This window comes from Penicillium alfredii (assembly GCF_028826965.1).
Source record: "Penicillium alfredii strain IBT 34128 chromosome Unknown utg000009l_segment0_segment0, whole genome shotgun sequence".
In the NCBI taxonomy this organism is placed as follows: domain Eukaryota; kingdom Fungi; phylum Ascomycota; class Eurotiomycetes; order Eurotiales; family Aspergillaceae; genus Penicillium; species Penicillium alfredii.
In genome coordinates, this window is record NW_026622706.1 from 2,802,111 (window position 1) to 2,822,594 (window position 20,484).

Sequence of the window (20,484 nt, forward strand, 5' to 3'; positions counted from 1 at the left end):
CCGAGCTTAGTTTCTCCTGAAAAAAAAAAAAAAAAAAAAAAAGAACGACCTCGTCCACTGGGGGGGATCGACGCTGTAGGAAATGTGTGAGTGAGTGCTCCACTATGCATGGACCAATGTTGGGGTGGGAAAACATCTCCCCCCTGTTTCTCGGGCAAAGCGCATACCCGGGGCTCGGGACCTCCTCTTGCGGGTTAGTGGGTGGGCCTAGGGGGGGAAGGACCAAGGGGGAAAAAAGGACTTGGTTTTTTTCCTCCCCGAAGAAATTCTAGCCTATAAGCCTGTGTTTGGCTTGAAATTGGCTGGAGAGGTATGGAGGTGGTGGGGACTGGTGCTGGAACCAACCGATTCTTTTATATTACCGACTACCTACTAAGTACTCTACTAGATAATGTTGTATCTAGTAGTACTTAGTAGAAATTGGCCTGCCTATATACTCATGGCATGATACTAGTACGTAGCGAGCAACCCGACAATTGGGAATCAGAATACTTATGAAAGACTTGGAGCAGATCTATGTACTGTACACAATATACATGGAAGCCCCATCGGACTCTCAGAGCATCGCAACACCGAGTAGAAACACAGCCCCAGAAGATCAAGATACAACGCCGTAAAACCCCTGGCACGATGGAGGCAAGCCGCGAGAACACAGATGGGAGATCGCGGTATGCCATGCAAGAAACAATGAAAGGAGAAGAGGACCATCCAATAGTGAAAATGAGAGACATAGGTCACTCACCCCATTCACTATGAGGTCTCATATAAAAGGGGGGGAAGTGAGAACATAACCCATCCACCCCCCCTTATTTTTTTTCTTTCTTCTTTTGCGTGAGAATCACCCTCTACCGTCCAGTCAACCAACTGGTCCAACTCTGCGACTTCTCCTTGGCAGCACGCTCTGCATTCTCGGCCATGACATCCAACTGACCAGGGACCGACGCCCCGGTCTTGGCCGACGCGGCATCCATCGCCTGCTTCGCTTGAACAGCGTCCGTCACACTAGTTTGGGAGGAGCCGGCTTCATCTGCCGCAGGAGTGGGCGTGATAGGATTGACCTGGGTGACGGCGGCGGCACTATCCTCCGTGTTGAGTTTCCCGAACAAGAATGCCTTCGCTTTGGCCCACGGCCGCTGGGCCTTGTCCTCCTCGCGCTTCTGCTTGACAATGCCGCCAATTTTCTCTTTCTTCAGTAACTCGAGCTGCTCCGGGGTTGCCGTGCCGTTGGTATAATCGGCGTGTGCCTGGTTCAGGGTGGCGAGTTCCTTCTCGATCCACAGGGTGCGCTGGCGGCGGTTGTAGAGCGTGAGCGAGATCATCGAGTAGACGGTGAGGACACCGCAGACACCTAGAAAGTCATCATTGTCAGAAAACCTTTTGACGGCATTATAACTGCGACAGCCGGAAACGGTGTGGATGGACGGGGCGTGGATAGCTGTTTTCTTCTCTTCTTTCTGATCATCCACCAGGCAGGGGCAGGGCAGGATACATACCCGACGCGACAATCAACGAATACACCACACCCTTGTGCGCCTTATTGGCGAACCTCCGACTAGTATCCACGAACCGATCGAACCCCGACGTCTCCTGCGCCCTCCGAGCAGCCCGCGCCTGCGCCCGCAGCCGTTCCACCTTCTGCCGAGGCGTCTCAGCGGGCTCGCCGGGGCCCGGCTGTGGCGTGTTGGCCGGACGGCTCTTGTTGCTGGTCTTGGGTTGCATGAAGCTGGGGAGCTCGTACGGGGACGATCCGGACTTGGAGCTGGCGTAGGGCCCGGTGGCCGTGAACCGCGTTGCGTCCGCGGCGGATCGGGACATGGTCGCGACTCCCCGAGGAGTTCACAAAACAAGCCGAAAAAGAAAGGAAAATAGGAATTCGTAGATCTCGATGACACGGCCTGTACAGGCACAGCCGGAATCAACGGGGATTGCGTTGGTGGAGAAGTGTCGAAGATGGCGGTTGGGTGGTTGATGGTAAATTTTCAGCACGGGGAGATACGCCAAGACAAGCCCATCAGCTTCGTTTTCCGCCCTGCGAAGCTCTCTACACTACACCTGGATTTTCTTTGCCAATGATTTTACCAGCACTCAGCTTTGGGCCTATTGAATACATTCAATTCCAGGTTCAGACCCAACAAATCACTCGGTGGTATTGATCCCCGATACAAGAAAACATAAGCAATGCGCAGTACCCATGGATAGAAGTCGACCTTGGAAGTATTCATCGCCCTATGCCACAAACTTTCCTTTAGCCAAAAGATCAACCTGGTCCTGCAGAAATTCCAAAGTGTCACTCGTCTTTTTTCCTCCCTCTCAATCAAATACTTGGAACAACCGGCGCTGAACTCGATCCTCCCAACCTGAGGCGCCATTGCAATGCGCCACGCCAACAAAAACCCAGCGACATTCCATGCCACTTCCTCGGAAACACTTTCAAAGGTAGTGGCACGATAGGTTTGGCTCTTCTCACGTCGTTCGCGGAAATTCTCGTTGTATGTGTCGACCCAGGCGTCATAGAGTTGCAAGACCGACGGAGGGAAGGAAGAGAGTACTTCCTCTGCTTCTAACACACAGTCCCCCTCCCCGAATCTGAGGTCATTGAAGTCTCGCCAGATAAAATCCGTGCTGTAATCTGCAAAGATGCGGTAATGCCGAGGTTCTGGTGGTGTGGATGGCTTTTGTGAGAGGGATGTGGTAGACAGAAGGCTCGTGAGTCGACATCTCGACGATTGCTGAGACTGCGACTGACTGCAAAATATTGGCAAGGGCTTGAGAAAATCAGAGGCCATGGTTGCAGGATGCATCAAGGGTGTGGGAGAAAGCAGGTCGGGTGATAACACACTTGGGCTTCTGCCTATTTCAAGGGAAGTTCTTTACCCTTTTGACTGCGCCTACGGCCCTTGAGTCTCTGATATACCCCTGATAATATACCTAGCAACTCTGCTTTTGCAAAGTCTGTGACTGCCCTAATGTCCTACAGAAATTTATACTTGAACAGGATCCCTATCACTTTTGGGTAGCTTCAATTTACCTCTTATAGATTGCTCTCTTCTGAGTAGTTCAGTAACCTCACCGCTAAATATTTCTGCCGTCAGAATGCGTCCCTCCTAGACCGCCCGTCATCTGCCGACGAAGACAACCAGGTGCTTTTCAAACAAAAACATGGACTCAATCCCGAGAATCAATCCCTCCTCTCTACCCCACAATATGCCAGCTGGCTGAAAATACAGCACCGCCCGCTGTGATGGCTTCCGACAATTCCCACGACGCCGCCGACCTTAACTCCGTCCTCCGCACCCTATCCAGCCTCGCCGCGGGCAGTTCCCAAAGCACAGCAAGCGCCCAACCCCAAAACATCCACCCAGAAACAGCTGGTCCCATCCACAGGCCGACCCCAGAAATTGCGTCCCATAACCCGCACCAGCCACAATCCAACGCTCTAAACCGGCCGGCTACTCCAACTGTCGACCCGGCAACCATCACAACCTGGCCCGCTGCGCTGCGCTATGTCATGCGCACTGTTGCCCAGAGCGAAGAGACGCAGCTGCGCATCCGAGGCTTGATCAGAAGCCAGCATAGCCACGAGCGGCAGTGGTGGAATAGTCGCGAGGCGCTGGTGAAGAAACAGCGTGCGCGGGGGAGAAGAAAAAAGAGCTGGATGCAGTGCTGTCAGTGCCTGTTCTCATACCTTAAGCTGAGGTTTTGCTCTTTAACTAACCCTATCATCTATCTAGACGCTCCATCGGTGCCCCAGTTGACTCGAAAGAGGTATCAGTACGTATACTCCCCTTCTCTCTCACCTTGTTCTCTATAATATCTGACTTAATGTCCTTATAGACTGCAAAAGAAGACGAGGCCGAAATCACCAACTACGACGCAAAGGTGTACAAGGCCTCTGCACAGATGGCTGACGCTCTAATTGCCGAGTTGCGCGGGCTGCGCATCCCCTTCTTCGTGCTCCGGTCGGGCCTTGTTCGAGATTCGCCTGCTGGTGGTGATGTGAAGAGCTCTGATCAGGCCGCTTCGGGAGTAACCCGGAATGAGCTGGCGGACTTGCAGCGCCGGATGCTGGAGTTGCTGCAGGATCTTTGCAAGGAGTGAAATGAAAGACTGTCTAAATGACAGACTTGGGAGAACTGGGCGGGAGAGGGATGAAATGTATCTATTTGTCTCTGTTCTTCTCGGGCAAGTGGCCCAGCTTATGATGGCAAATAGAACTTGAAGAACAATAATGAATCCGTACATTTATACCAGGTAGACCGTAGACTTTGTTTTGTTGCTGCATTGATAATTGAATGGTACTTGACCTAGGTATAATCCCTCTCTCCCTGTCGTGATCAGAGAAGCATACAGCGTGGAGTTGCAATTCAATCGGACAGATACTTCAAGTAACTTTGGACAAATGCCCAACGTCAATTCAATTCCCATGAGATATAATCAGGTAAACGTAAACGGCGTCATAAATGAGAGAAAGAAGTAGATACCATGGCCAGAGGCCCGCAAAGCACAGAAACCAGACTCCGCCCAGACCGGCAATGGAAAAAAGACAACCATGAACAACCATAAAAGAATTGTAGACCCCATGCGAAACGGATCTCAGAAGATCCAGAATCAGAACACCATGAAAATGCTGTTTGGAATGGAAAGACAAAGAAGAGGAACTCTCATCCACTGCTCCCATCCAAGGGTAACCCATGCAGAGGAAAAAGTAGAGAGAAAAGAAGAAGATTATGCGATGATAGAACATGAAGAAAATCACAAAGAAAGGGAGGAGCTGGAGGTCTATGCGCGCAGAGACGGGGATCGTGCATCATTCGTGTCGGGACCATGGCATCGATTCTAATGCCCGGCCTTCTCGGCCACTGCCACCGCGACGGCAACGGCCGCCCCAAGGATAGCACTCTCGGGAGCAGGGTCGAGGCGGATGGAAGGTCCAGTGGCAGGGTGCGTCTGCTCGGTCAACTGGTCCAGATAATCCTGGCAGGTATCGCGAAAGCCCGGGTATTTGTTGATGACGGCACCGTCGCATGCAATGGACATGTTCTTTGATGAGTCATTGCTCTCCACAACAGTAATCTCCGGCGATTCCTTGGCCAGCGGGTCGACAATTGCTGCTGACCCAGGGGACTCAACCTCGTTGTGCAGACACCACATGCTGTGAATGGCTGTCGCCATGTACCCAGCGGCGCGGCGAGACACGACGTGGCAGACATGGCGCAGGAACCGGAGGTCTTCCACGGAGGGGTAGGACGGGAAAGTGTGTTCTTTCTGGAGGAGGGCGGCGGAGCCAGCCAGGGAAGCGGTCGAGTCTTCCTCGAGGAAGGCGACGATGCTAGTGTCCAAGGAATAGGGCTCACGCATGGAGTGCGGGAGCTCGCCACCAAAGAGGCGCGCGGTCTCGACAGCCTCAACGATGATCAAGCGCACAATCTCGCCCAGGTATCGACCGGTAATCATGTACTCGAGGGGCTGGTAGTCAGGGCGCATGTGGGTGCGGTTGAGGATGTCATCCCACCGGGTCATGGGGAGCACGCCGCCGCCAAACATACTCATTTCGCTGTTGACGATTACATGCTTGGCATAGTCGAACCAGCCCTCCGGGCGAACCCCAAACTTGGCCTGTCCAATATCGTGGACCGGGAAATGAATTGCCATGTTGGTACCCGTCCCCAGGATGAGGGACATGCGAGTCTTAGGGTCGACATAGGCGCGCGAAAGGAGAGCAGCAGAGCTGTCATTTAAAATTGCGGCCACCTCCACGTTGAGGTTGCGCTTGCGACAAGACTGGATCATCAAATCGCCCAGGTCCTGTCCGACCACGCCATTCGAGCACATGAACCCTTTCCCCATGGGGATGATCAGCCCGCTATTATTGGACGTCTGGTCGATGGGGAATGACCACGACAGACCCATCGCCAGGGAAGCCTCCCCACGAGCGTAATCAGCGCCCACCTCCTGGAGCACGTTCTCGATCTGCTCGGCCATCCAGTCAAAGAATTGGGGTCCCTCCAGCAACTTGATCTCATTATCGATGTAGGACGACGATGTCCGTACAATGCGCACACCCTCCTCGCGCCCATTCAATTCAATCAGCGACGCACGGAATGTCGATCCTCCCACATCGAGCGCCAGATACGTGCCTTTCTCGGAGCCGGCGGGCAGGGCGTGGTTGTACGAGGGGAGCATGCAGACGGGGCTAGACTGCAGGCAGTGGTGGAACTGGGCACGGATCTTCTCGGACATATCAACCATCTTGCGCGTGGACAGCGGCGCCGTGAACAACGAATCGATCTCGTCGGCGAAATCATCCAGGGTGCGACGTCGCCAATGGGCGCCGAGGAACGGCTTTCGGCGGCGGCGTGAGAAACCGCGGAAGAGCGAGGGAAAGAGGACCATGGTCTCGAGGGCGGCCACCACGTTATGGAACAGTTCCTGGAGTCGGTGCAAGATCTTGACTAGCGGGGCCGGCATGGTCGGGAGAATCGAGTCGGGGGGGGGGGGAGCGTGAAGTGAGATAGCGGAATTTAGACACACAGCATGAGTTGTGCGAGAGGGATACTAGCGGCGCGGGGGAACCATAGAGAGGGAGAGAAGAGAGACGATTGAAAGGGGCAATATCAGGTATAAGAATCGGGACCCGGTCGAGGTGACACTCCCGTGGAGTCGTGTCAAGTGGATGGAGTGTAGCAGAGGCAAAAAGAAGTCAAGGGAGTGAGAGAGACACGAGAGATCGAGAGATCCCCACATCAGAAGTAGAGAGGAGAAGTCAACAGAGTCAAGCATGGATCAACATTGGCCCATTCCTGGGTTGACAGTGTCACGGCAAGTGCAACTGAGAGAAGAAGCCCTTGCGGTGTCGCAATGCGAAGTGGGTATGGTATTGTGACGGTAACTTACAGAGTCGCATCTGGTATACTTAGCCTTGGAGGCTTGGATTACTTCGCACTTTACATAGATGCTAGGCATCCTTCACTTAAGGTCAAGGGACCTTGGTAGTTCCATGTACTCCATGTAGGATGGACGGGATATTCGGGTGTATCGGATGGTTGTGCTTTGAATGTATGCAAGAACTTGATGCTGTACACTCTATAGTAGGAACAGTATCAGGGTCATTGATTCAACTCTAATAGAAATTGTCATCCTTATCTCGATTTAAGATTATCACCATGATCATAGAACATAAGAATATAAGCATATCAGCATATAAGATACACCCATGTATATAAAGAAGATATTGGTATGTACATAACTCAATGGCCCCCTTGGCTGCAACGGTGGTAGCCCAACTGGGCACGGTTACACTCATGTGGGACCGGGGATCATCTATCTTCTGCCAAGTTGCTCTCTTTTTTCGTCTTTTTCTCTTCTTTCTCTTCTTCCTGTTATATCTTCATCGGAAATCACTGACCACAACCCACCTTTCCTTTTTCTTTTTGTCACTCTATTTTATATATTCTATTTCCAGTCTACATGTCTATCTCTACTGCCGCGTCGCGTCCCCACCCGGGCACTAAACTAAATCTTGAGAATGAGGATCCTCTCCAACAACAGATATGCACCATATCAAATCTGAATTTTCACTTGCCCGGGGCACTCTCGTTTCTCATGCCCTCGCTCGGGGTGATTCTGATATCCAAGGTCTAGTTTTGCTTGATATTTCCTTTGTGAGGGGTGGAAATGGTTGAACATGAATCTCTACCCCGTATAGACTGTAAGGGATTCAAAATACAGTAGATGGAATTCTCAACAGGGATAAGATCACCAGACACGGAATGAACCAAAACCTACTGCATTTTTGCCGCGTCCGATCGTCCTCTTACCCCCGAAGCACCTGAGTTTGAATGCCAGGGTCCATGGATCGGTTGAGTTCAGTATTTCCGATAACGAGAGCCAGTCGAAGACGCTCAGCATCGTGTTCAGACTCCCGCCACTTGGGCCCAGCCGTTCTATTGCCAGAATGATCAGGGAAATACTATCAACCAAACGTCTGTTAATCGCAGTCCACATACTTCATTTGCTTGAGGGCATGGTCTATATCGCGGTCAATGAATAGTCAATCCCATGCGACGGAGGAAGGGACTAACAAAATGGTGTCATTGCCCTTGGCTGGGTCATGGTACTTTTCGATAATTAGCTTTTACCCACGGAGTTTCTCCAGTCCTGCAAAACAATACTACTGAGAGTCTGAAAGTTCTTGGTTACTATAAACACTTTTCAAATACGAATATTCAACATCAGTGCACACCCTTGCATCCAGGATCGTTCCGACGCCCATGGCTGGGACTTAGGGTTTGTCGATTAGGATTCCTGTGACCCTAAACCCTCATCATCCCGCTGTTTGTTCCCTCGGCCAGAAACTTTTTGCCAGACAGTATTGCCCCATTCGTAGAGGAATTTGAACTGCCGCACGTTGTCGACCATGTCATGTCGAAAAATCCGCAGAGTGTGTACATATTCCTCAATTGGATCTGCGCCATTGGCCCCTCGTTGTTGGAACCAGTCTTTCCCGGCCTGTCTTCGTTTTTGGGCCACATTGTATATCTCCCGAGATATAATGAATGTGCCCGTCCTTCCGAGCCCATACAAACAATTCACAAAAACTGGGTTGCCCGCGACATTCTTTGCGTTAACAGCCTTGATCAGTGATGTCATGTCTTCGACGCCGATCGCCCTGCTATTCGGCCATGCAGTGTAGTGGATGAAGTGAAGCCTCAAAGACCTTCTACCTCGCACAAGACGAATTTTGCGATAGAGGATCAGTCCACCATGGTGGCTTTCACTTCCCTCCAAATGAACAATGTATTTGACATCACAAGTCAAATCCCCCTTGTTTTCATCTATCGCGTAGACAAAGAGTGGGTCATCCTTCCGAGGGGGTATCAGATCATCATCCTTTTCCATTGCTAGCTTTGAATTAGAGTCAAGCAAGCTAACAAGCACTGCGTTGTTTTTGGCATTTTCCCATACAATATCCCAGTACAAGGTTTTCTGCCCTTTTCCCAATTGCAACGGGGACTTGGAAAATCGTGAGTCATTCGAATCAATTTATAGAAGAGAGGGTCCGGGATACACACATGTAATGCAATATAGGAGGACAGGATGATGTCGTTGTTAATCCCAGGCAAGCGGCTTGCACCATAATAAGGATGATCTCCTGAAAATGGATTGATGGTTTGATCGAGCATAGTATCCCAGTTCAAATTCGGTGGATATTGCCTCAAATACCGGGCCGTTGACGCAAAATGGTTGTCGAACCAGATATCGTCATTGTATGTAAAGAATATATTTGAAAGTGGCTTTGGGAGCAGTTTGCCCCTATCGAGACCTTTGTATTTTTTCTCTAGCACTGCTCAGAAGAATTAGTCACCATTTAAGAAAGCAATCCATGGATGAACTGAGAATCTAACCTTCAGTAGACTGGGTTAAGAAAGCTGGCTCTTTAGCCCTTGCCTCGATTGCCAGCCCCCGTACTTGAGTTCCTAGAAAAGAAACCAAGGCTAGAAAGATCACAAAAGCAAATCGAAGTATAGTATAAGAGGCCATGAGATTGGCTGGATGATAAAGCCCAGAAACAACGTAAATGGATATTTGAAGGTCGAAGAAAATCAAAGAACAGAAGGTAAAATTACCTTTGCAGCTATCTTTTTATATTCGTCCCCTATAATCGGACCCAAACCACAGCGTAAATGCCATAGGGATTCTACTAGCCGTCCCTTAATGTTGGACCCACAGCGTATTTGCAGCTGTTGGTCCTCTCACAGGAACGTAAAATCCCTATAGGAACGCAAATTTCATTTCGTTTTCATCGAATTAATCCACAACTTCGCTAATTGAATTAAAAATAATAGAGGAGGTTCTTCAGTAGCTAATTAGCTTTCGTCTGATATCAATTTCTCTCTATTTTCCTCTCGTTATACATAGCGCGTCGTCCATAGTATTCTGCTTTAAAATCTAGTTCGTATAGTCCTTAATCATACAAATTATAGGCGAAACTTATAGCGAATTAAGCTATCGAATATAGCGAATCAGGGTTTTCTTTTACGAATTATTAAAAGTTTTTTAACTACGAGATTAGTTATTTTAGGTAGTTAGCCTTAAATTCTAACGCGAAGTCGATAATAGGGAATATCAAATTCGCGTGTTAGTAACGCGATTATTAGTTTTTTTTTTTTTTTTTTTTTTTTTTTTTTTTTTTTTTTTTTTTTTTTTTTTCTCGCGTTTTGCTACTTCGTAGGCTTTAATAAGCGGATTTTCGATAATATCGATAGATTTTAGTATAGTTAGTATAGTAGAGAAATCAAAAACTAAATAAAATTTACGTTCCTATAGGGATTTACGCTCCTGTAAGGAGGACCAACAGCTACAAATGCGCCGTGGGTCCAACTTTAGGGGACGGCTAGCACATTTCATACTATATGTGCCCCGAAGGATTCTATCAGTATATATTCATGTGTTATATGTGCCCCGAAGGATTCTAACCAAACTTCCTTAAGGTCCTGCCAAATACAGTGGGTAGCTGGACGTGACCACTTGGCTGAAACAACCTGATTCCAGCTGTAAAAAGCGAAACAAAAACAAATCTGTTGCAATAGGGAAGAAGGGTGACCTCGAAAAGGGGATAGATGAAATATATATATATGAAAATATATTTACTATATCCGAACGACCCTTGGCCAGTTCAGTCCTTTTCCTCGTTGAGTTACGTATGACATACAAATATGTATGTAGCAGTAAACCAAATTTATATATGTTATAGGGTTGTTTAGTCTCGTATCACCCCATCTATACCTGTCGGTTGGCAGCCTTGCTACTCGGGCTGTCCCAACACCTGCCGGGCACACAGCTAGCGAGGAAGGGGGCAAAAGCAATGTTAAGAGGGTGGGTGTATAGCCTAAATACTGCCTAATAGTCTGCATGTATGGATATAGGCAAAGAGTTATAATTGAAGTATTATATATGGTTTCGTTTAAAGTCTGATAGCGTAAGGTAGTTCTAGAATCGGAAGGGGCCCCTCGTAGAACCGTAAGCACCCCATTTCAGAACCGCACCGCCCCTATGTATGAATGCATATCGGAAACGGATCGACCTCGGGAGCCTTATACAGAGCTCGGTCCTACAGAATTTTTTTGGCACACCTCCACTCTAAGCGGCTAGGAGGCCTCTCTTCCACCTACTATATTCATCATCAGTAATATCATAATAAACTTCATATCTTTATATAATATACGCCTTTTCTTTTATCTAAACTATTCTGCTATATCAACTGCTATATCTCTTGAATCAAGAAGGGGAAGTCAAGATGCATGGATGCCATTGCAGTGTGATGAGGCAGACGAGGTTCCTGGACGCGAGACTCAGGAATCCAACAACATCGCATTCTACTTAACTAACAAGTGCCTAAGTGGATGTGTTTGGTGTTTTCCATTATAGGAGAAGGCTCGACCATTCTCTAATTTTTTTTTACACAATATTTATTTTTTATTATTTTCTTCTCCCCCTGAATATCAAAAACCTAGACTAGATATATGACTAAAAACCATCATTTAGCTGCTAGTTACTTTATTTCCCACGCCAAGACTGCAATCTCTCGAATCCCCAGATTATGTTCTCCAGGTCGTATTACCCGAATGAACCGGGTTTCCTCGGAAATCTGAAACATCTTCCTCCACGATGTAACTCACCTCCCCCACCCAGATAAACACTCCGTGACGGCCGTTGCATGCTGCATTGCATTAGGAATTGCAACCATAAACACGTCAGGCGGGTTTCGTGCTTCGGGTTTGTTCCTGTTTTGGCGTTTAGTCCCGACTTGATGCCGAGGGAAAAGAGTAAAAAACGGTACTGTAGGATCTTGGCTAGGACCTTGTACAGGGGTAAGAATATAGGATGGAAAAGGTAATAACCCTCACTCTCCATTCAATCTTATTGATTGAACGCTGTCCGGAAGTTGGACCCGGCATAAAGGCACTGCTCTCCATTTCCCAGCAACTCAGCTTCAATGTCCACGAGCCGATTATATTTGGCAACTCTTTCACGGCGACAAGGTACACCGGACTTGATATGACCAGTTCTCAAACCCACCGCCATATCTGATATAAAGTCATAGGTCGTATCGCCCGATCTGTGAGAGACAAAGACTCCCCAGCCCAAGCCATGGGCCATATTTGCTCTAGAGAGAGTTAGCAGACCGTTTAAAAAATATATGTGGCATGAGTCCGAAACTGACACTTCGATTGCGCCTGAGACGGTTCCAATCTGACTGATCTTGAGAAGCATGGTATTACATGCCTTTTTCTCATCCGCCACTTGCACATACTCCGTGTTTGTGACCAGCAGGTCATCCCCGACGAACTCAACAGGACAGTCCTTATTGAACTCCTCCCAACTCTTCCAATCTTCCTCCGCAAATGGGTCTTCTAGTAAGTCGATGGGGTATTTTTGCAGCAAAGGCTGGTACAATTGCATCATCTGATACATTGAAGAAGGGAACGGGCATTACGAAGGGCTCCTTAGTCCCAGCCTCTCCCCGTAGGAACTTGTATAGAGGGACGCCCTAAATAGATAAGTTAAAAAGACATGGTGTTCGCACTTGAGGCCAGAACTTACTATTTCAGCAGCACCAGCTCTAGCACATGCCATACTCACACCTAGAATAGCGTCTGCTCAAAGCCTCTCTTTGTTCTTCGTGCCGTCTAATATGTTTAAATGCTGGTCAATTCGTTTCTGATCCGTATCCACTCTAAGCCCATTGTCGATCAAACTCGGTGCAATGATAGTTTCAACATTTGAGACAGCATTCTGGACCCCGCGGCCACTGTAAGCATGGGCATCGCCATCTCGCAGCTCAACAGCCTCCTTGGTACCGGTTGATGCCCCCGAGGAAATAATAACACGAAAAGTACCTAATTTAGGTAAGTGAGCAGTAAAGTGCTTGCCTGCTGAAGGCTACTTATTTTTATTCGTGGTGAGATTAACCTGGACAGTAGGATTTTCTCTTGAATCGAAACGCTGGGCGGCGGAAATAGACTTGATCAGTGTGGAATTGGACTCGAATGAATGTGGCTTGTTATGCTTCATGGAAAGTCCGATGTCGAGCTTAGCGCTCAAACAAGGTTAAACCTAAAATAAACGTCTTTCGATGACCGAGTCGGGACATCATTGTTGCCTACTTTGCTGAATAGACAAGACGATAATGAATATTCAGAATATCCACTAGGGCCATGACATCAGCCCGGTGCAAGCATCACATCATCTATACAATTCGGTATAAATTGTCCTGAGGTTACCTACAAACCGGGCACCGAAGATATCAAATATCCACTACCCGTGTGCTTGGCGATATTCGTACTTGTCATGTCAGTCGAAAAAGTCAAAGACAAAAAAGGGGAGACCATCCTCGAGGGGGACACCGTCTTTACCAGGTATCGGGGTGGCTCACATGAAGGCGAGGTATCATAGTTGTCCTTTCTTATTTTGTTTATGACTTCATTTTTGTTTTCATGTTCTCTTTATGCTTCTCTTTAGGCCTCGTGTTCGCAACATCCACGGATAGGCCCGTGCTGACGCTTGGCGCAGGTAGAGAAGATCGTCATGGATGAAGCTGGGGCTCGGGAAGAGGGAGTCGCCAATCCTCCAAAGGCAAGTCTTTTTTTTTTGGCATTTTTTCTGTGCAAGATAAAACCACCTGAAGTTGTGGCTTTGTGGCTGTGACTCATTCGAGGCAGGTCATTTATGTCGACCAACATGGACATCGCGTGGCCCATAACCCTACCACGTTAGAGAAGCAGTATCCATAAACAAGATTAAGCTACACAGTGGCCGCATACAATATCAATATCGCATCTCCCGAGATATCTCACGGGTAAACAAGTAAACACGAGGCGGGGTTTGCGGGGAGAAGGCATGAGATTGGCCCGATCTATATGATCTGCATTACCAAGGCCGAAATGGTGAAGTGCTTTATAGTAACAGAGCCAATAGCGCCAATCTTGGAAAGATGCTTGCAGGACGTAACTCTGAAAAGAAATGACACAAAATTCAGAGGCTTCATGCCAATGTGTGCTGGGCACACTTGGCATGGGGTATTTGAACGGGGGAAACACCCTACCCTTGAACCCCCCTTGATTCCTTGAACCCCCTTGGATCCTTGAATCCTCGAATTTTCCTGGTCAGTTACTCTCATTTTCAAAATGAGGGCGAGCCTTGTCCTTGGTGCGAGTTTCGCATACGGTGTTATCGCATCCCCGGTGACTTCTCGTTCTGCTGTCACCGCACCGAACCTCTTCACCTCCTTGTCAAACGCGATCGACAACCCCGACACAGAAAAGGGCACTTCGGCGACGATGGCAGATATCGTATCACAGCTGAAGCAAAACCCCGATAAAACCCCGAAATCTGCACACTCGGCATTGTCTACGATCGAACAAATTATGTCCAATGGGGACGCATCGAGCATCGTCGATTTAGCCAGAGACATCACCAAGGCCGGGCTCATCCCGGAAGATATTCTGTCGTTGCTGGATGGATACTTGGATAGCGAGATCAATTCACTCCAGAATCAAAATCCGGTTATCAACAAGAGCATCTACCCCTCTGTGGCTGGTGATGCGCCGTACTCGATCCCGGAGCACAAGCTCCGGTCGGCTATATACATCCCCGACTCATTCTCCTACGGTCGCGACGGGAAAACACCGGTACTCCTTGTGCCCGGAACAGGCATTCCCGGAGGCACCACTTATTACTTCAGCTTCAGCAAGCTGGGCAAGACTACTGCAGCCGATGTGGTGTGGGTGAATCTCCCGCGGGCAGCGCTGTCGGATGCGCAGCTCAACTCGGAATACGTCGCCTATGCGATTCAGTACCTCTCGGCGCTGTGTGGAGGGCGGAGCGTGGCCGTGATCGCGTGGTCGCAGGGCAACTTGAACACGCAGTGGGCACTGAAGTACTGGCCGTCAACCCGGAAGGTCGTACAGGACCTTGTAGCGATGAGCCCTGACTTCCACGGCACTGTGGAACGGTACCTGGTCTGCCCGGCGCTGGCCTTGGCGGTCTGCACGCCCTCTCTCTGGCAGCAGGGATGGGACACCAAGTTTATCCAGACGCTGCGTACTGACGACGGCGACTCGGCATATGTCCCGACAACGACAGTGTACTCGTCCTTCGACAATATCGTCCAGCCCATGTCCGGTCCCAACGCGTCGGCGCGTCTCGGCGATGTGCGCAACGTCGGGGTCACCAATGCCCATCTCCAGACGGTCTGTGCCGGCCAGCCTGCAGGGGGGTTTTATACTCACGACGGGGTTCTGTACAATCCCCTTGCATGGGCCCTAGCTATTGACGCCATCACGCATGATGGACCGGCCAGTCTGTCTCGAATCAATCTCGCGCAGGTGTGTCAGGGAATCCTGTGGCCCACCTTGGATTTGAAGGACATGTTGGCCACCGAGGGTCTTTTACTCATTGCGGTGATGGAGCTTCTCGCCTACCAGCCGCCTGCACTCGACGAACCACCCATCAAGGAATACACGAAAAAAAAATGATAGAAAGTGAAGTCGAAACAGAGCAGAAAACCCCCACAAAATAGCGTGGACCTTAAATGAAGCTTAATCGGAGCACGCCATCGCGCGTGGTGGTGTTTGGTCTGCCCTACCAGGCGATTCTTAGTCACCATATTCCCCAGCCTTGGGCTTTGCCGACTGCCGAGCGTCGTTTAACTTCCCGTAACCAGTGGAGCGTGGAGCGTGGAGCGGTGCTTTGATGCTCGCAAGTCTCGTCTCTTCTCTTCTCTTCTTTTTCTTTTCTTTTCGTCTCTTCTGCTTTTTTTTTCGTGACATTTCCACTTGGCCATCTTCAGGCTTTACCCCTGAGGTGGAGCCACGCAAACGCCCCGGTTGATCGGGATAGAATAAGCCAATATCATAACCGAGCGAGAAGGACTAGGATCCATTGCCAAGCACCAACTCTCCCTTTTTGCCTCCCATGGAAACTCGGCTTTGCGCGGAAATCAACCCCCGGTCCCCTCTTGAAAGGCCAGGGGAGCCAACCACACTGTTTGATTCAGACAAAATCTCATCTCCATCAACTAGCCAACTCCACACATCCAGTCACATCCTGAGTCGACTGAGGCCACCCACGGGATTCGTACGCAGCTCCACCCGTCGAGGCCTGCCAAGCATGTCCTGCTGGATCGTCAGGACTCCCATCGCGGCAATTACGTTGTCGCTTTCTAGGCGTATCTTGGAATGTCGCGTGTGCTCTCTTCTTCCCCCCTTCTTCATCTTATACACTCTTTTCCTATTATCCCTTCATTCTCTCTCTCTTTTTGACAGGGCTGAACGGTCGGTCTACATGCTCGCGTGGCTTCCGTCAGTCTCATAGCGATCTTCTTTCTTATCCCTTCCTTCGGATCTTTTTTTTTTTTTGTTCTATTCGGAGTGTCTTGACACTTGCCAGATTGAATTCATTCAGGAAGGTCTTTCTTCCGAACCACTCCTTTCAAGCACCATGTATCTTTGGAAAGCATTGTCATTACTGCCGTTGGTACATAATGTCGTTGCCAACTCCTTCGACGATGATTTGATGTCCTTTGTGACGGTATGTAGGGAAGCGGGGGAGCGAGATCTCGGCTATTGATGCTAATTGCATTCTCCAGCTTCCTGGTGTCCGAGCCTTGAAATTCAATGTCGAACACCACGACCGCACTCGCCTAGCCCCCGGATATTGGTTCGTCGCACCGTACTCGGGCATTGGTCCAGAGGCCCCCACCCAGAAATATCAGCAGTTCCAAGTCGGCCCGTATATCTACGACAACGATGGCGTATGTGATGCCTCATGATCTCGATTTACACCTCACTGATCGGAATTGAACCTAGAAACTCGTCTGGGCTGGTTCCCCCGTTTATGACAATCGCAATACTTTCGATTTCAAGCCGGTACACAACATCGATGACGACTGGTACCTGTCATGGATCGTCGGGTGGAAGCATGACGACTCGCACAAGGGAAACGGAGTAGTGATGGATCACAAATACCAGATCAAGAACGAAGTGCAAGTGGTCAATGACCTTCACGACTTCAACATGCACGAGTTCACCGTCCTGCCCGGTGGCAAGACGGCGTTGGCCTGCACCTACCGACGCATGATGATCAACCTGGCCGATTTTGGGCGGCCCGGAGAGGAAACCGGTGTTGTCCTAGGCGGATTTGTCGAGCTCGACACCACAACGAGTCAGATTATCACCGAGTGGGATTCCCGCGACAAGATCGCCCCACACGAGTCGGAGATCCTGAAGCCAGAGGACCCGAATCACCCCATTGAAGACGCCGCCGACTACGTGCACATCAACTCGGTCGACAAGAATGCCGCCGGCGACTACCTCATCTCGATGCGGTTTACGAGCACCATCTATCTGATTTCGGGCGCGGATGGCCACATCATCTGGCGGCTCGGTGGGAAAGAAAGCAGCTTCATCCAGGACTTTGTATTCTCTCAGCAACATGATGCCAGTTTCGTCGAGTCCGACGGCACCCGCCATGTCATTTCGATTCTGAACAACGGCGGCTGGGAAGGTGCCGAGGTCGAGCCGATATCGTCGGCCCTCGTCGTTGAGCTTGACACCAGCGTCACACCTGGGACGGCCAAGGTCATCCGGCGCGTGAACCGTCCCGATAAAGGGATGACCAAGCTCCGCGGCAGCGCCCAGGTGCTCCCCAACGACAACCTGTTCGCCGGCTGGAGCGAATGGGGCTACCAGAGCGAACACGCACCGAACGGCGACGTGTTGATGACCGCCCGCTTTGCCTCGGAGCGTTTCTCGACTTACCGCACATACAAGTCGGAGTTTATCGGCCGCCCCAAAACGCCGCCGGCTGTGGTCGCCGCCGTCTACGGCACCAACAAGGACGACTTGAGCACGACCATCCACGTCAGCTGGAACGGCGCCACAGAGGTGGCCTCATGGAAGTTCTACGCCCGGTCCTGGGACCGGGGCACCCCCGTATTCATTGGGAGTACCAACAAGACCGATTTTGAGACCTTGTTCATTGCTAACGGCTACATGGACTGGATCTCCGTTGAGGGCATCGATCGCAACGACTCGTCGCTGGGATCCTCGGACGTGCATCGCAGTAAGACCCCGATGGACTGGAAAGCTGCGGGCTTCCGTGGTGCTGACAACGGGCCCTCGCCGGAAAACCCGGCGGTTATTTACTCGACCATGGAGGACGTGCAGGCTTCCACGGGCAATGGCGACCCCGCAGCGCCCCATCGCGAGCCGGGCGTGTACTCGGACGCCAAGAAGCTTGCCCAGGATGTCCACCAGGCTTCCGAGCTCATCCGCAAGGTGCTCGGCCTGCTGGGTTTCATCGTGACGGTTAGCGTCGTCGGTGGCGTTGGGGTCATCTTGTTCCGTGTGTGTCGCCGCCGCCGTATGCGCTCTTACTTGCATGTCCCCCAAGACGAGGGTCTTCTCACAGAGCAGATGCAGGTACAATCCTCTCGTGTTTGAGTTGATTCGGTTTTATTTCCAGTCTTTCTTTTTCCTATGTTTTGTACATGACTAGCGCGTTCTGCGCCTTTTTCTTTTTCTTTTTCTTTTTCTCGATCTGCATCCCCGATATATCTGGGGACCAGAATGATCAACAGTGGGGCCCGAACGAAAAGAACCAAAAAAAAGGACAAGATGAAACAAAAAGGGTGACTTAGGGATGCAAGGGGCTATGATCATTTCCTGCATTTCCTTTCTCATACCCCCGTCTGGTGTTTCTGGCTTGGCTTTTTTTTTTTTTTTTTCTCTTATCTTTTTGGGTTGGACTGCCTTGGAACCGCATATACTACCATTCTTTTTTCTAGATATCTATATTTTTGCTTGGCGAGGTTTCCCTCATGTACATACCATCTAATTTCATTCCCTCATTCTGATATCTTTTGGTTGTTATAATTCTTCTTGTAGAGAGTCCTGAATTGTGCTTCATGGCTGATATAAATACTCAGTCCATAGTCATGGGTGCACTTTGTACCATTGCTTTATATGAAACCAGCATGTGAGAATGCATTTGGGGAATCTTTGGGAGTTCGTGGCTGACAGGATCGATATCCTGGTCATTCTCGGCCCCAGGCTGCGTCACTGGCGGAGTCTAGTCCTCGGGGGAAGTGGAATCCAGTGCTTATTTTGTCGATGTGGAATACATGGCGATTGAAGGAAATGCTATGCAGAGTTAGGGTCTTGGCGATAATGTCAGAAGAACACCATTTGATCAAAAATAATCCACGTTTCTTCAAGTCTCGGGCTGATATACTTCAGTAAAAGACTTGATGTTCACAAGACTATAGCGTAAATTAGCTTTTTCTGGCTCTTCTTGGATATATGAGATTTGTGTCTCATGGCAGGTAAAATACAAAATCTCTCTCTCTCTCTCTCTCAAGTACAAATAGAAGTCAAACCAACAACCCCAGCAACAAACGGAAACACCGCCCGAACCATATTACAAAAACCCCAAGAACCCAGCGCCTCCCGAATCTCGCTAGCACGAATCGACTCTTTCTCTTTGTCCCCAGTATCATTCACCAGGGCAGCAGCAGATAAAAACCCCTCATGCCGTACCAATAAACAAACAGTAAACGGCGTAACCGCCAGACACGAAGCCGCCGCCGCGAGATAGATATTGTGGGAAGTGCAGTATTTCAGCCAGGTGAAACAGCCTGCGGAAATCAGGACTAGCGGGGTCCCGGTATAGTGGCCTCTTTTCCATATTCCTAGCCATTGTTGCGCGGCGAGGGTTGGGGATGTTGCGGTGGCTGCTTGGGCGGCGGTCGCTCCGGCGGAACAGGAGAACATTGATCCTAATTTTTGTTAATGGATATACTTGGGAAAGTATATTTTCTCTTTTTATCATTGGACTAGCTGGGTGTATAGGATCTTTTTTTTTTTTTTTTTTTTCTGCTACTTACCAGAAACCCAGAGGGAGGATGTAATTCCCACGGCCTGGACTAGGGCGATAGTATTGAGCATGGAGAATGGAGATGCTGTGGTTGGTATAGAAATATATAAATATAATATCTTCGTTAAGTATACTTTGTTAATGGTGCAGTCACTAGGTAGATGTACTATCTTTTATACTGACACTGGCTTCGGGCATAGATTGGAATGGGTCGGCTTTTGTCGGGTTCTGTCGGAGTCTGGAAATCAAATAAACAACCACATAAGATATAGATGTGTTAAAAAGAAGTATTCGTATATCCTAGGAATAGCTACCTGCCTTTAAAAGTATATTAGATTAGTTTGGTAGGTATACTATGATAGTGTGGCAGATATAGTGCTATTAATTACTCCTATAGGCGCCGAAGGCAAATAGAGCTCACAAGTGATTCAGCGACAAGAGACAACAATCAAAAAGAACTTGGTAGATTAGCTATTATTGTTTATTTTAGTAGGGATTAGCGTGTTGTTTGCAAGCTTTTATCATCATCATCATCTTCTTCATCTTCTC

At 49.4% G+C, this 20,484-nt stretch overlaps 9 protein-coding genes across 9 annotated transcripts; 3 read left to right on the top strand and 6 right to left on the bottom strand.

The window, feature by feature from the left end:
- Positions 1–845: 845 nt before the first annotated feature.
- NUU61_006987 (cytochrome c oxidase assembly protein COX14) lies at positions 846–1,815 on the bottom strand (the record flags this gene model as incomplete). The annotated part of the gene is made up of 2 exons (XM_056657514.1): positions 846–1,348; positions 1,494–1,815. 2 exons carry the CDS (start codon positions 1,813–1,815, stop codon positions 846–848), a joined length of 825 nt encoding a protein of 274 aa, XP_056510314.1.
- Positions 1,816–2,226: 411 nt separating this feature from the next.
- NUU61_006988 (uncharacterized protein) lies at positions 2,227–2,786 on the bottom strand (the record flags this gene model as incomplete). Its single annotated transcript, XM_056657515.1, has 2 exons — positions 2,227–2,268; positions 2,358–2,786. The coding sequence occupies 2 exons, from the start codon at positions 2,784–2,786 to the stop codon at positions 2,227–2,229; spliced, it is 471 nt and encodes a 156-aa protein (XP_056510315.1).
- A 455-nt stretch (positions 2,787–3,241) lies between these two features.
- NUU61_006989 (DUF2458 domain-containing protein) lies at positions 3,242–4,098 on the top strand (the record flags this gene model as incomplete). Its single annotated transcript, XM_056657516.1, has 3 exons — positions 3,242–3,626; positions 3,752–3,771; positions 3,835–4,098. The coding sequence occupies 3 exons, from the start codon at positions 3,242–3,244 to the stop codon at positions 4,096–4,098; spliced, it is 669 nt and encodes a 222-aa protein (XP_056510316.1).
- Positions 4,099–4,836: 738 nt separating this feature from the next.
- NUU61_006990 (putative hexokinase) lies at positions 4,837–6,468 on the bottom strand (the record flags this gene model as incomplete). The annotated part of the gene is made up of 1 exon (XM_056657517.1): positions 4,837–6,468. The coding sequence occupies one exon, from the start codon at positions 6,466–6,468 to the stop codon at positions 4,837–4,839; it is 1,632 nt and encodes a 543-aa protein (XP_056510317.1).
- Positions 6,469–8,295: 1,827 nt separating this feature from the next.
- On the bottom strand, positions 8,296–8,898 carry NUU61_006991 (uncharacterized protein; the record flags this gene model as incomplete). Its single annotated transcript, XM_056657518.1, has 1 exon — positions 8,296–8,898. One exon carries the CDS (start codon positions 8,896–8,898, stop codon positions 8,296–8,298), a length of 603 nt encoding a protein of 200 aa, XP_056510318.1.
- A 3,021-nt stretch (positions 8,899–11,919) lies between these two features.
- Positions 11,920–12,465, bottom strand: NUU61_006992 (uncharacterized protein; the record flags this gene model as incomplete). Its single annotated transcript, XM_056657519.1, has 2 exons — positions 11,920–12,166; positions 12,224–12,465. 2 exons carry the CDS (start codon positions 12,463–12,465, stop codon positions 11,920–11,922), a joined length of 489 nt encoding a protein of 162 aa, XP_056510319.1.
- A 195-nt stretch (positions 12,466–12,660) lies between these two features.
- On the bottom strand, positions 12,661–13,074 carry NUU61_006993 (uncharacterized protein; the record flags this gene model as incomplete). Its single annotated transcript, XM_056657520.1, has 2 exons — positions 12,661–12,942; positions 12,973–13,074. 2 exons carry the CDS (start codon positions 13,072–13,074, stop codon positions 12,661–12,663), a joined length of 384 nt encoding a protein of 127 aa, XP_056510320.1.
- A 1,112-nt stretch (positions 13,075–14,186) lies between these two features.
- On the top strand, positions 14,187–15,536 carry NUU61_006994 (putative lipase; the record flags this gene model as incomplete). Its single annotated transcript, XM_056657521.1, has 1 exon — positions 14,187–15,536. The coding sequence occupies one exon, from the start codon at positions 14,187–14,189 to the stop codon at positions 15,534–15,536; it is 1,350 nt and encodes a 449-aa protein (XP_056510321.1).
- A 964-nt stretch (positions 15,537–16,500) lies between these two features.
- On the top strand, positions 16,501–18,503 carry NUU61_006995 (uncharacterized protein; the record flags this gene model as incomplete). The annotated part of the gene is made up of 3 exons (XM_056657522.1): positions 16,501–16,590; positions 16,649–16,813; positions 16,869–18,503. 3 exons carry the CDS (start codon positions 16,501–16,503, stop codon positions 18,501–18,503), a joined length of 1,890 nt encoding a protein of 629 aa, XP_056510322.1.
- Positions 18,504–20,484: the final 1,981 nt, after the last annotated feature.